The 11940-nt window shown below is 37.2% G+C and overlaps 4 protein-coding genes across 15 annotated transcripts in view; 3 read left to right on the forward strand and 1 right to left on the reverse strand.

Moving 5' to 3' along the window:
• LOC118278720 (alpha-centractin) overlaps positions 1 to 11940 on the forward strand; it is an 800945-nt gene that overhangs the window by 551681 nt on the left and 237324 nt on the right. The window lies entirely within an intron of this gene.
• The window catches only part of LOC118279032 (synaptic vesicular amine transporter), a 418685-nt gene that overhangs the window by 169421 nt on the left and 237324 nt on the right, over positions 1 to 11940 (forward strand). The gene's annotated exons all lie outside the window — the stretch shown is intronic.
• LOC118279022 (39S ribosomal protein L43, mitochondrial) lies at positions 1062 to 2954 on the forward strand. Its single transcript, XM_050703792.1, has 3 exons — positions 1062 to 1299; positions 1966 to 2072; positions 2583 to 2954. The coding sequence occupies exons 1-3, from the start codon at positions 1163 to 1165 to the stop codon at positions 2897 to 2899; spliced, it is 561 nt and encodes a 186-aa protein (XP_050559749.1). The 5' UTR covers positions 1062 to 1162; the 3' UTR covers positions 2900 to 2954.
• LOC118279014 (LIM domain-binding protein 2) overlaps positions 10620 to 11940 on the reverse strand; it is a 52401-nt gene continuing 51080 nt past the window's right edge. For all 6 annotated transcript variants that reach the window (XM_050703653.1, XM_050703654.1, XM_050703657.1 and 3 more), the window contains 2 exons: positions 11797 to 11915; positions 10620 to 10886 (listed from right to left, as the gene is read on the reverse strand). In XM_050703653.1, coding sequence (XP_050559610.1) covers positions 10728 to 10886; positions 11797 to 11915 — 278 coding nt within the window. In that variant the 3' untranslated portion in view covers positions 10620 to 10727. The remainder of the gene's footprint in view (positions 10887 to 11796; positions 11916 to 11940) is intronic.

The following is an 11940-nucleotide window of genomic DNA, read 5'->3' on the forward strand; positions in this document are numbered from 1 at the left end:
ACATAAATGTGACGATTATTGTAAGATACAGTCACTACTGAAAAACGCTCAGAAGGATGGGGTTCTTCAGTTAAACACAAATTTTCACAAAGTAGGTAGTTTATTTTATTTTACTGCACAAAAATATCGGCGAGTCTCTCAACAACAAGACAATTCGAAAATCCCACCAAAATGGCGAATGGCGGGCCGAGACAGTGTTGCAACGTTCGGAAACTGAATCGATTTATGAGTCGATTTAAAATTATAATAAATACTATCATCGGGTTTTAAGGATATTGCTATTGATAGATTAGTGTTTAAACTAAAAATAATAAGATGAATTAGTAATGAATATAAATATGATAGGTGATAAAATTAATGACTGTTACACTACTTATTATAAGATACAGTCATTACTACTACAATAAAACTTAATCTTGACTATATCATTTAATTTTGGATTTTTTTCAATACATGGTCATTCGATTTTAGTAAGTATGATCATTTGATAAACTCAAAAAAATAATACAAAGATACAAGGAGTGTTTTCGTTTATTCAAGTTGATAACATATTATTATATTTCTTACTATTAAGAAAGCATCTAAAAAGACATAATCTTGTAGCCAGGATTATATTATTCATCAACAACTTGCTTTAAAATACAAACTTCTTAAATCTGGAGTGCCGTACCTATTATAATAGTATCTGCCTGACCCAGTTCGTGAAAATGAAGATGTCGAGAATGCCATAACCTAACCGGGTTTCATGTTGAGACAAATATGCTTAATTATGTAATATATTATATTACATAATTAAGCACATTTGTCTGAATATATTATATTACATAAAAGTACACAATCATCTATGCAATCAATAATTTGAGTTTGTCACACACTGTATTGGGATCGAACTAGTATCATCAGCCAGGACCTTTCCCCCTTTTCTCCCGTTATTCGCGGGCTACTGTTTTTTAGTAATTAAATATTTAGAAATGTATTAAATTGAACAAGTATATTGAATAAATAAATAAAGGTGTTACTGTTCTAAGATAAACGAAACGTTTCTATCTTATAACATCTGTCAATGTCAAATGTCACAACATACATTGGCCCAATTCTAACCTAAAAATTGGGCAAATAATATTTGGTAAAATCTGCAGATATTTAAGGAATATTCCTTAAAATGTCGGCCAAAAACCTATTTTTGAAGCCTGGCTTCGTTCGGGCGCCATTACAGAACGGTGTGGGGCGTTATGTGTGTCAATTGCAACGAATTGTGTTGAAATTCTGTAAATCCCATGGATCGAGTCGGGGATTAAGGTAATTTTATATTAAACTTAGATGCAAATGCATAATACTTTGATTTATAGAGAATTAAACACGATATTATGTCGTGAGAAGCGATAACATTTGTTATAAAAATGATACACACACTTTGTCATTCATGTCACTCGTTATTCTACCCTAGTTGGATTATAGGAGGTAGCTTACTTATTACCAAACAAAAACAGCCCACAATACTACTTCCTACTTGTTGATAAAGAAATTGTAAAACACACTTACTTCCATTATAAGTTTTTAAACTGACATGGTCACTAACACTATGATTAGAACTTGAGACGGGATATTTACCATGTTTATTTATGTCTACGAGTTTCCGATATTTCGGCACTGTTGCAAGCGCCATGATCACGGATGAAATCCGTTCGTTCTAATGACACTTACTTCGTTTCAGAAAAGCAAATCTTTGTTTGGAATGAGTAGTTTTATTTTAGTTTGGATTGACTTTTGCAGCCATAGTATTGTATTTTTGTGTAAAAAAATCTAGTATTTTTTTCATTCCATGACAGCAAAGTGAAATTACTGGACATGGGACAGCACACAACATTCCGGGACGATCCTATAAATCCCGACCATCGAGTAACCCTATATAGCATTAAGATTTTCAGAACTAACTACATTATGTTCAATCTTGTTATATTACAGAGACTACATAGAACAGGATCTGGTGGACTTTGCGAAGGAGAATCCTGGAGTAGTTGTCTACTTGAAACCTCGCAGACATCGAGGACCTATTGTTGTGGCTGAATACTGTAAGTTATGCAAACATATTATAATAACCTCCATGTCGGGTATTGGTGACCCAGACTTAGCGAAGGATTTGCCGTTTGCTGTCAACAGTTGTCTTTCAGTTAATGCTTTAAACCCACACTATAGGATATAGAGGTACTCTCATTGGATAAATTCCTACCTTCTAAGCCAGACCTACAACATTCCCATTAAGCCTAGGGTACCGGAGGTTATTGGGGCTCCAGCTCGAAAAGTAGGAGTACAAATGGGATAGTTTTTAGTCAGTAAGAGTCTGACACCTCACCTCGCTACCTCGCCTAGGCGCGAGAAGTCATTGAACGATTTTTCCCCCTCCAAAAAACATTATTTCAATCAACCAATCAGTACAGAACCTGAATGCATTCTCGTTTTGATCTCGTTGGACTTAAAGCAAACTTGTACTAAGATCCCTAATTGCAGGTTTAAGCCAGTTTAGCATGATATAAGTCTTACCACCTTATCAGATTAATAAACTATTATCTTTCTCTACACAGTAAATGGAGACAGAGTATGGATGAACATGCACAACAAAACGCATGCAGAAATCACCAAATGGATTGATGTACTCCGGACACAGCAAGGAGACAACTCCTCAACGAGGCTCAGGAAATACCAGTACACCGATCACCCATCTATCCAAGGACCCTGGACTCCGTTCACGTTCAAAAACCCAGCTCTCAATACTGCTGAGCTACCCAACCAGGCCTTCGGAGCTAATGACAGGCTACCAATGTCAGCTACAGAACAACTGCGGTTGATGTTCGAAGCACAGAAGTTGGGTAAAAATGAAGAGTTGAAGACCGGAGAGTGATTGTATAGTTAGTTTAAGTAGTTCTTTTAGTGTAATAAATGTTTTTAGTAAGTTATTTTGGTGGTTTTATTTTCTGAGATTGATTTTTTTTGGAAATATTACAATACAGGTGACCCCCACAATCAGGCATCCCCTATAATCCGACAAATATTTTAAAAATTCTTAATTATTTTGCTACATATTATGTGCATTTTTACTTAATCTTTATATATATAATTCTTCTGTAAGTGTGTATGTCACTGAACTTCTCTTAAACGAGTGGACCGATTTTGATGAATTTTTGTGTGTGTTCAAGGGGATCTGAGAATGGTTTAGATTCACAATTTTGTCTGCTTATTATTTAATTTAATTTATTTTTTAATTTATCAGTAGTTGTTGATTTTGGAATATTTTACATTGAATCCGACAGACGGCGCTACCATCGCAGTGTCAAATATGAATGACGTTAGATATTGTCATAACATTTGAATAACAATTTTCATCAAAAAGGTCCAGAATGTTTTAGCTTATTAAAAAAAGTTTAAAATTTCAAATTAAAGACGTGTAGACAGGACAACGTCTGTCGGGTCCGCTAGTTTCATAATAAAACGTAAGCTCTCTATTGCTATTGCCTGATGGTAAGTGATGATGCGGCCTACGATGGAGCACGTCTGCCCATAAGCAACCTATTCACTCGGGCCTTGAAGACACCCAGGTTATACCCATCAGGAAACACAGACTCCGGCAAGGAGTTCCACTCCCTAGCAGTTCGCACAAGAAAGCTTGAAGCGAAGCGCTTCGTGCGAGTGGGTGGGATATGTACTATGAAACGGTGGCGCTTCGCCGATTGTCTTGTGGTTCGATGATGGAAAGGACTAGGAGGAATCAAGTTGTGCAATTCCCCCGCACACTCTCCGAAATGTATCCGGTAAAAAACGGAAAGGCTTGCGACCTTGCGCCTATGTTCAAAGCTTTGAAGCCGGGCCTCCACAAGCGCATCATCATTGATGAGCTTCTTGGCACGCCTTTCAATGTGTTCGAGCGCATCCAGCTGGTATTTGGCCGAGCCGTCCCAAAAGTGAGAACAGTACTCCATACATGACCGAACCTGCGCTTGGTACAGGCTCAGCAGTTGTTTCGGTGTGAAGTACCGTCTCACCCTCCAGAGGATACCCAACTTCCTAGCGTTACGGTCGATTTATACTAGCGCAGAGTCGAAGCGCATCGAAGCGTCTTTCCAAAACTGAACATAACAAATTCCACCTTAACTTCACAGCGTAAGATACACATTATTGCTGAGATTTTAACCTTTTGAACGCCAGAGCGTAAACACATCGGCGCCCCTTCTACGCCAAGCCACAAATTCAGTACAAAAACCTACAAAAAAAATAGTGATTCCAACATCTTAACGAAAAGTTATCGATAACCAATGAATCCGTGCTTTTCGTTCTATATTTTTTAAATAAATATTATTCGTTGCATTGGTATTTTATTTAACTTGACCCTATTTGGTATCATACTATCATTAAACAGCAGTTACTAAGTTCTAAGCAACCTAAAAGCAAACATTAGAACTACAAACGAATAAATCAATAATATAATAAGGTACATCACTAATCTGGTTCGTGACGTCATCCGCCGACGTGAAGACACGTCTCTGGCGTGGCTGGCACGACTTTTGACAACTTTCTCGCATGCGAGTAGGGATGTGATCATGTGATATTGTGGTACATAAAAAATAATAATATTTTATTATTTAAAACAATTTAATCATTTTACATATAATTATTAGTCGGATTCTTCGAAACTTGGCAAACTTATGTCATCCAAGTCCTTTTGCTGTTCAAATTTTAATATTACCACCGATCATAATAATAAATGTAGTAAACAAGTATGCGCCCGATCCAGTTCTCGAAAACGGCCATATCACGTTGTACTGGGATCGATCTATCATCACTGACAGGACTATTGTAGCCAATAAACCTGATATAGTGGTGATAGACCGACAAGCGCGCCGCACGATAATAATCGATATCACCATCCCTCATGACGAGAACCTCGTGAAAGCTGAAAAAGATAAACAAATAAAATATCTTGACTTGGCTCACGAGGTTGTCGACATGTGGAATGTGGATTCGTTGTGCCGATAGTCGTGTCGGCCAACGGTTTAATACCCAACAGCCTCGACAACCACCTTAGGAGGCTGGGGTTGGGCGGATGGATCAAGGGCCTGATGCAGAAGGCAGTACTCCTCGAAACGGCACGTATTGTGAGGAGGTTTCTGTCTTTGGAGCCCTAACCACCGGTAGCTTGGACCATGCTCCCGCTACTGGTCGGCTCCTATTTTTATATTTTTAAATGTTATTTTGTTTTTTATTTTTATAAGTAATGTTTAAAAATATAATTTTAGAGTGTTTTAAATAAATATATGGAAAGACAATGTAGTAAAGCACTAGCAGACTCCCGTAGCGCTAATGACGTCACCGCTTGACGTCCATTCCCGTCTGTGGCGTACAGGTAACTGTCTATGAGCTCTTACATAGGGATGCGCGAGAGTGGACAGTAAACTATCGATTTAAGGATATCAATTATAAGTTCTTTTCCACATTTTTTTAAATATTATACATTAGGAATATTCAGATACGAATATTTGTCAGTAAAAAGTAATTGTCAAAGTAATAGTAAGCTACTTTCAATAAAATATTTCATAAATTTGGAATATAAGTTACCTTACCTACCCATCACTAGCTGACGTGTCTTGACGTCTGTGGCGTGGGGAAATACACACTTTTACGGATTTCGATTAGCAATATTTGACGATTGTTTTTTCTTGTGAATTCAAATAATGAATATATCTTTGTGTCAATTTACAATATTTCACTAAAGTAGTTTGAAATAATAGGAAAAAGAAACACAGAAAACTTAATTTAGTATATTTATTTTGTATTTAAAAAATGTCGTTTTCTTGACGTCTATAGACGTCGGTGGCGTGTTTGGCACGATTTCGTTAGACGTCTATAAACGTCCGTGGCGTTCAAAAGGTTAAAAAGCACATTCGCGCGCAGTCGCGCGTATTTTTTGGAAACACGCTTCGACTTTGCGCTAGCATAAATTGACCCTTACGTGTTTGTTTTACGTTGAATGAGATTGTAACGAGAGCGGCGCCCTGATTAGTTCTATTATTCGCACCGGCAACGCACTTGTAACGCCTCTGGTGTTTCGGGTGTCCATGTGCGGCGGCGATTGCTTACCATCAGGTGATCTGCTCGTTTACCAGTTTATACCATAAAAAAGAAAGGATTTTAAGGGAAAAGGAGTAAAAAAAAATAAAAGTCATAATGATAATTTATCCATAAAGGCCTATATTTATTGATTTATTTATACTTTGTTGACATTTTCCGTGTGTGCCCGTTCATTTATCCGTGTGTCATCGCTCATCTCCTGACAACCGCTCCGCAAGCCATTCTCAACTCTATATTACATACATTACAGTCCAAATCCCTTTGTTCCAATGCATTCATACCGAAGAAATATCAATTCTATCTTTATCTTTAATTAAAGTTCACTTTGGAATAACATAAATAGTAACAAATTGTAAAACAAGTCTTATGAGCTAAGTTTTAGGGTTGATTTTTGCTTAAACACTTATGTTTCTTAGTCTTTATGACAATCTCCTTTATACATATGCATTCCTGGTACTTAGAAATCAGATTTAAAGTGAAAATTTGACATTTTTCAAAACAAAACTTAGTTTTATTATTATTTTTAGTTCAAATTCTAACTAATATTAATGGGAAAGTTTGTTTGTTTGTCAAATTATTTCAATACTAGCGACCCGCCCCAGCTTCGCATGGGTGCAATGGTGATATATTGCGCATGTATTATACATATAAACTTTCCTCTTGAATCACTCTATCTATTAAAAAACCCGCATCAAAATCCGTTGCGTAGTTTTAAAGATTTAAGCATACAAAGGGACATAGGGACAGAGAAAGCGACTTTGTTTTATACTATGTAGTGATATAAGATACATTTTTATATTTTTATTACATATTAACAAAAAATATGTCAAATTTTCACTCTAAACATATTAGAAATACATATTTATTTATTTATACAAAACAATAATTTATTTTATTGTAACTTTCGTGAGACATACTAAATTAATTATTGTGTTATCGGCGCCTCTAGCATGGCTTGAAACTAGTCGAGTTCCTCGTCAAACAGTTACGTGAGTAAGCCGATAACACAATAATTAATTTAATAATTTATTTGTTGATATTTCTTTACAAAATTCAGTAATATATAAATCAGCCAAGTTATTTAGTATACAGGGTAAATAAATAAAGACAGATTCAGTACAGAGACAGTAGCTATTGTTATAGTAAATTGTACGCTTTGTAACGAAGCCATATCTTTTGTAACTCAGTCGGCGCTAGACAACCAATGGTTGCTGTCTGTACTGAATCTAGCTTTGTTTTTCTTAACAGTTCCCTTAGTATGAGTTTGTACGCACTTTTAGTACGTTTACCCTTAGTACGTTTACCCTTAGTACGTTTAAAGTAATAGAAACGAAGCGCTCGGCTCTCATTGGTCGGCTCCAAAGAACCAACCAATCAAAGAGCTAAAAGAACGAGTTGGTTTTTCATTTAACGAGATCGAAACGAGACCTCTTTCGGCGCTCTGATTAGTTGGTTTCTTTGACCCGGCCAATCAGAATGGCCAATTTCAATTACTTTAAACGTAAAGCAAACTCATACTAAGGGAACAAAGGGCTTAGTATAAGTGAGTTATTTGTTTAACGAAATCGAAACGAGAGCGCGTTCGCCGCTCGGATTGGTTGGTTTATTCGCACCGCCCAATCAGAGCGCCAAACGCACTCTCATTTCGTTTTCGTTTAACGTAAAGCAAACTCATACTAAGGGTACCTTATTGGTTGGTTTATTCGAGCCGGCAAATCAGAGCGCCGAACGCGCTCTCGTTTCGATTACTTTAAATGTATACTAAATAACTTGACTGACAATACAAAAGTTCATGTCAGTTTCTTAAAAAACATGCCTAAAAAATCCATTCCTGAATTTCTTAACATTGAAAAAAATGTTTTCTCGAAAATAAATACATATTATGTAATAACAATATTGTAATATAATAATAAACCAAAGAAAAGTGAACTTTACTCCTTTCATTAATCAAGTTGTACGGTTTACTCACGTAACTGTTCGAGGAGGCTCGACTGGTTTCGAGCTGCGACGGGAGCCCATAAACCTTGAACTGTATGCGTGATTTGAGCATTCTTTTCGTCTAACAGTTATGTGAGTAAAGATTAAATACTGAAATGCTACTCAATTTTAAATTAATGTCACGCCTTTTATCCCCGAAGGGGTAGGCAGAGGTGCACATTACGGCACGTAATGCCACTGTACAATGTACACCCACATTTCACAATTCATGTTATAAGTCCCATGTAATAGGGGGTGAGCCTATTGCCGTGCTACTACTGAGAAATTCTCGAAATACCGAAAAAAATCCCAGCAATAATTCGCTGAACCCGAGAATCGAGCCCGAAACGCCTTGCCCGGCAGTCGCACTTGCAACCACTCGACCAACAAGGCAGTCGTTAGTCGAGTGTCGTTTTTATTTTTTATATTGTAATATTTGCTTTGACGTTCAAAAGTGCCTTCCCTATCTATTTGAAATAAATAATTTTGACTTTAACTTTGAATATGATCGATAGCGTCTTAAAATCGAGTAGCATTCTAGTATTTAGTTACCGCACAACTTAATCAATTAATATCGTTCTTTAAAGTCTATATTTAGTAAAATTTCGTTTATTCGCTATTTGGACCTACACGTTTATGATATTTCTTAATAGAAAGACACGTATTTATCTACATTATACAAACAAATTGTATGGCAGCGGTAGAAAATAACATATCATAAAACTTCAAAGTTTGTTTGTTTGAATGCACTCATCTCCGGAACTACGGTGTATCGAGGAAGGCTATAAAACATCACGCTACTCTCAATAGGAGCCGAGCAGCGAGTGAAACTGCGTTACCACATCACCTAGTAATATATTGGTTGATTTTATATGGTTTAAGTGTTTCAAAGTGCATATTAATCTATTTATTTCCATATTCATCGAGAAAGGTCGTAAGTGTCATTATACCATTATTGTAGTTCCCCCCTCACGCACGTAAAACGACGGTTCATTGGACAGTAAACTAAAAACTAAACAAGTCAGGTAAACTATGAAAACCGTAAATGTGCAAATATATTACTAGGTGTGCGATATAATTCTCTACCACTGACATACAAATTGTTTAGCATCTCGGCATCCCTTTCTCACATATATCCATCTCTTTCATTGGAACAGATACATCGGACTATATAAAACACCACGCCATGTGATATACACCTATATAGCAATCCACACACAACTATAACCTTTAAACCTTGCCCGACCTGGGAATCGAAGTCGGGACCAAGGTGTGTTGAGGTAAGATCGTTTATATGTCTATACTTTAATATATAATTTGTTTTCGATATAAAATTCTTTATTTATCTGTGAAAGACAGACTGTACACAGCTGTAACTACTGCGCGTAGCAAGCTGTGTGACATGTAGCATTAGGGAATATTGTTTTTTTGCCAAAATTATCATTTAGAAATACGTTTTTTAGGAACAAATTCCCGTAAAACAGGAATTTTAAACACAATTAAATGCTATGAAAAGCGACCTGCGCTAGCCAAAGCTTTGCAAAACATTGTATGTTTGTAAACGCACCCACGACACAGGAGACAATCCTAGTGTGGGGCAACGTTTTCACACAAATTGAACTATAAACAAAATGTTTAAATCTCTGATTGGAACATAATAGATTGTTTTGTTTGTAAACGTACGCACAAAACAGGAGACAATCATAGTATTGAGGCAAAATGTTCATAGAAAGAGAAATAATTCCTATTACTAGGGACATTGTAAAACCAATTAGATGGCAAAGCAACTGTTTTGACGGACAGACTGACATTTTTAACACATTGAACGCCGTGGTGGTCACCGGTGACCGACGTTAGCGGAGGATTTGCCTACAACAGTTTTCTATTGGCAGTCAAAGACTTACAATACATCAATATTTGCTTTAAATTGTTGGTCTAATTGAAATAATTTTGATTTTAAAAACAACGTCACGCCTTTTATCGCCGAAGGGGTAGGCAGAGGTGCACATTACGGCACGTAATGCCGCTATACAATGTACACGCACTTTTCACCATTTGTGTTATAAGTCCCATGTAATAGGGGCCTATTGTTTAATTTTGATTTTGAACGCTTAGATTGTTATAGGTCCCATGTAATACCGGGGTGAGTCTATTTTTTAATTCTGATTTTGAACGCTTAGATTGTTATAAGTCCCATGTAATGTATTAATTTTGGGGTGAGCCTATTTTTTAATTTTGATTTTGAACGCTTAGATTGTTATAAGTCCCATGTAATAGGGGGTGAGTCTATTTTTAATTTTGATTTTGAACGCTTAGATTGTTATAAGTCCCATGTAATAGGGGGTGAGTCTATTTTTTAATTTTGATTTTGAACGCTTAGATTCCTTTCTAAGACATTAGTAGACATATGTACACCAACATTTCACCATTTGTGTTACAAGTCCCATGTAATAGGGGGTGAGCCTATTTTTTAATTTTGATTTTGAACGCTTAAATTCTTTTTTAGGACATCTGTAGACATATGAACGCTTAGATTCCTTTCTAAGATGTTTCTAGACATATAAAAGACCTAACCTAGGTTACAGGGTGGAGTACGGTCAGGGCGCGGGGCAGGGTGGCAGGGTGGGGTGTCAGTGGTTGGGCGGAGTCTTGGCGGGCGAGGCAGGGGGGGGCGCGCTCCAGTCGTCTGCTCCCTCGTACTGCGTGTTCTCCAGTCGCGTGATCAGGCGCTCGTCCTCGTCTCCGAACTCTCCGCCCATTAGAGATGGCTCTCCTACCACCATTACATCCTGGGGGAGATAGAACAATATTAGTATGTCTTTGACTGCCTGTAAAAAATAGTACTCTTAGTATGAGTTTGCTTTAGTTAGTTTAATTTGCTCTCCTGTCGATTACTTTAAACGTAAAGCAAACTCATACTAATGGTACTGTTGAAGGCAAATCCTCCTGTCAGCTAAGTGCTAACGCAAACGCGATCAGCTGTCTAATATTTTAAAATAATCTACAGGACGTATATTAAAATAAAAATTAGTCACTAAAAAAACTATGTATTATGTACTAGGTTTTGTCAGTGGTTTTGCTCACATTCATGGGATAAAAACTGTCAGTAATTTAATTCAGTAACTTTTTCACCAAAATTCGTCATGATTAGATAACAAATACGTAAGTTAGGTTACCGGAAGCCCGATACTTCCTTCTCTCTAAAAACTAACGCCTTGTAGCTGTTTTAGTGCTCCGTGTATTTATGGGCAGCGTCAATTGCTTACCATTAGGTGAACCGTGTCATTTACCGATCTATACCATAAATAAAATTTATTTAAAAAAAGGGAACCGTTTTTTAAAGTTAGAGTGCGGATATCCATTTATTTAGGTTGGGTAATATGCCTAACATCTTCTCCTAAGTCTGAAAAAATAATATGCTACTAAAATACTAAAATCGCTTCAGCCAAACGCGAGATAATCGCGTACCAACATACATACAGGTCAAACTGAGTACCTCCTTTTTTGAAGTCGGTTAGACCTGTAACTGTCATCAGCAAACTGTTGAATGCAAATCCTCCACTAACGTAAGTTACTGTTTCACTCGGGCCTTGAAGACGCCCAGGTTATTAACTGTCACCAGGAAACTGTGTGTGCGAATGGGTGTGTGTATAATTCAATTAACAACAAGAATACAAGAAATAGTTGAGAATACGGTACCTGCGAGGCGAGACTGAAGTTAGGTCCGGGCGATCGTTTCTTGGCGGGCGCGGGCGGCGCGGCGTTGGGGCCGCCGCTACCCTTGCGCTTGCGGCGCTTGCTGGCCGGCCGCTGCGACTCTGGAACACCAACATACAGCGGGTT

Source organism: Spodoptera frugiperda, chromosome 24 (genome assembly GCF_023101765.2).
Source record: "Spodoptera frugiperda isolate SF20-4 chromosome 24, AGI-APGP_CSIRO_Sfru_2.0, whole genome shotgun sequence".
In the NCBI taxonomy this organism is placed as follows: Eukaryota; Metazoa; Arthropoda; class Insecta; order Lepidoptera; family Noctuidae; genus Spodoptera; species Spodoptera frugiperda.

Excerpts from the sequence above, each read along its gene's own strand:
- LOC118279022 (XM_050703792.1), top strand. The coding sequence starts at position 1,163 with ATGTCGGCCAAAAACCTATTTTTGAAGCCTGGCTTCGTTCGGGCGCCA. Across the intron at positions 1,300-1,965 it reads GGATCGAGTCGGGGATTAAG|AGACTACATAGAACAGGATC; the intron begins GTAATTTTATAT and ends GTTATATTACAG. Across the intron at positions 2,073-2,582 it reads TATTGTTGTGGCTGAATACT|TAAATGGAGACAGAGTATGG; the intron begins GTAAGTTATGCA and ends TTCTCTACACAG.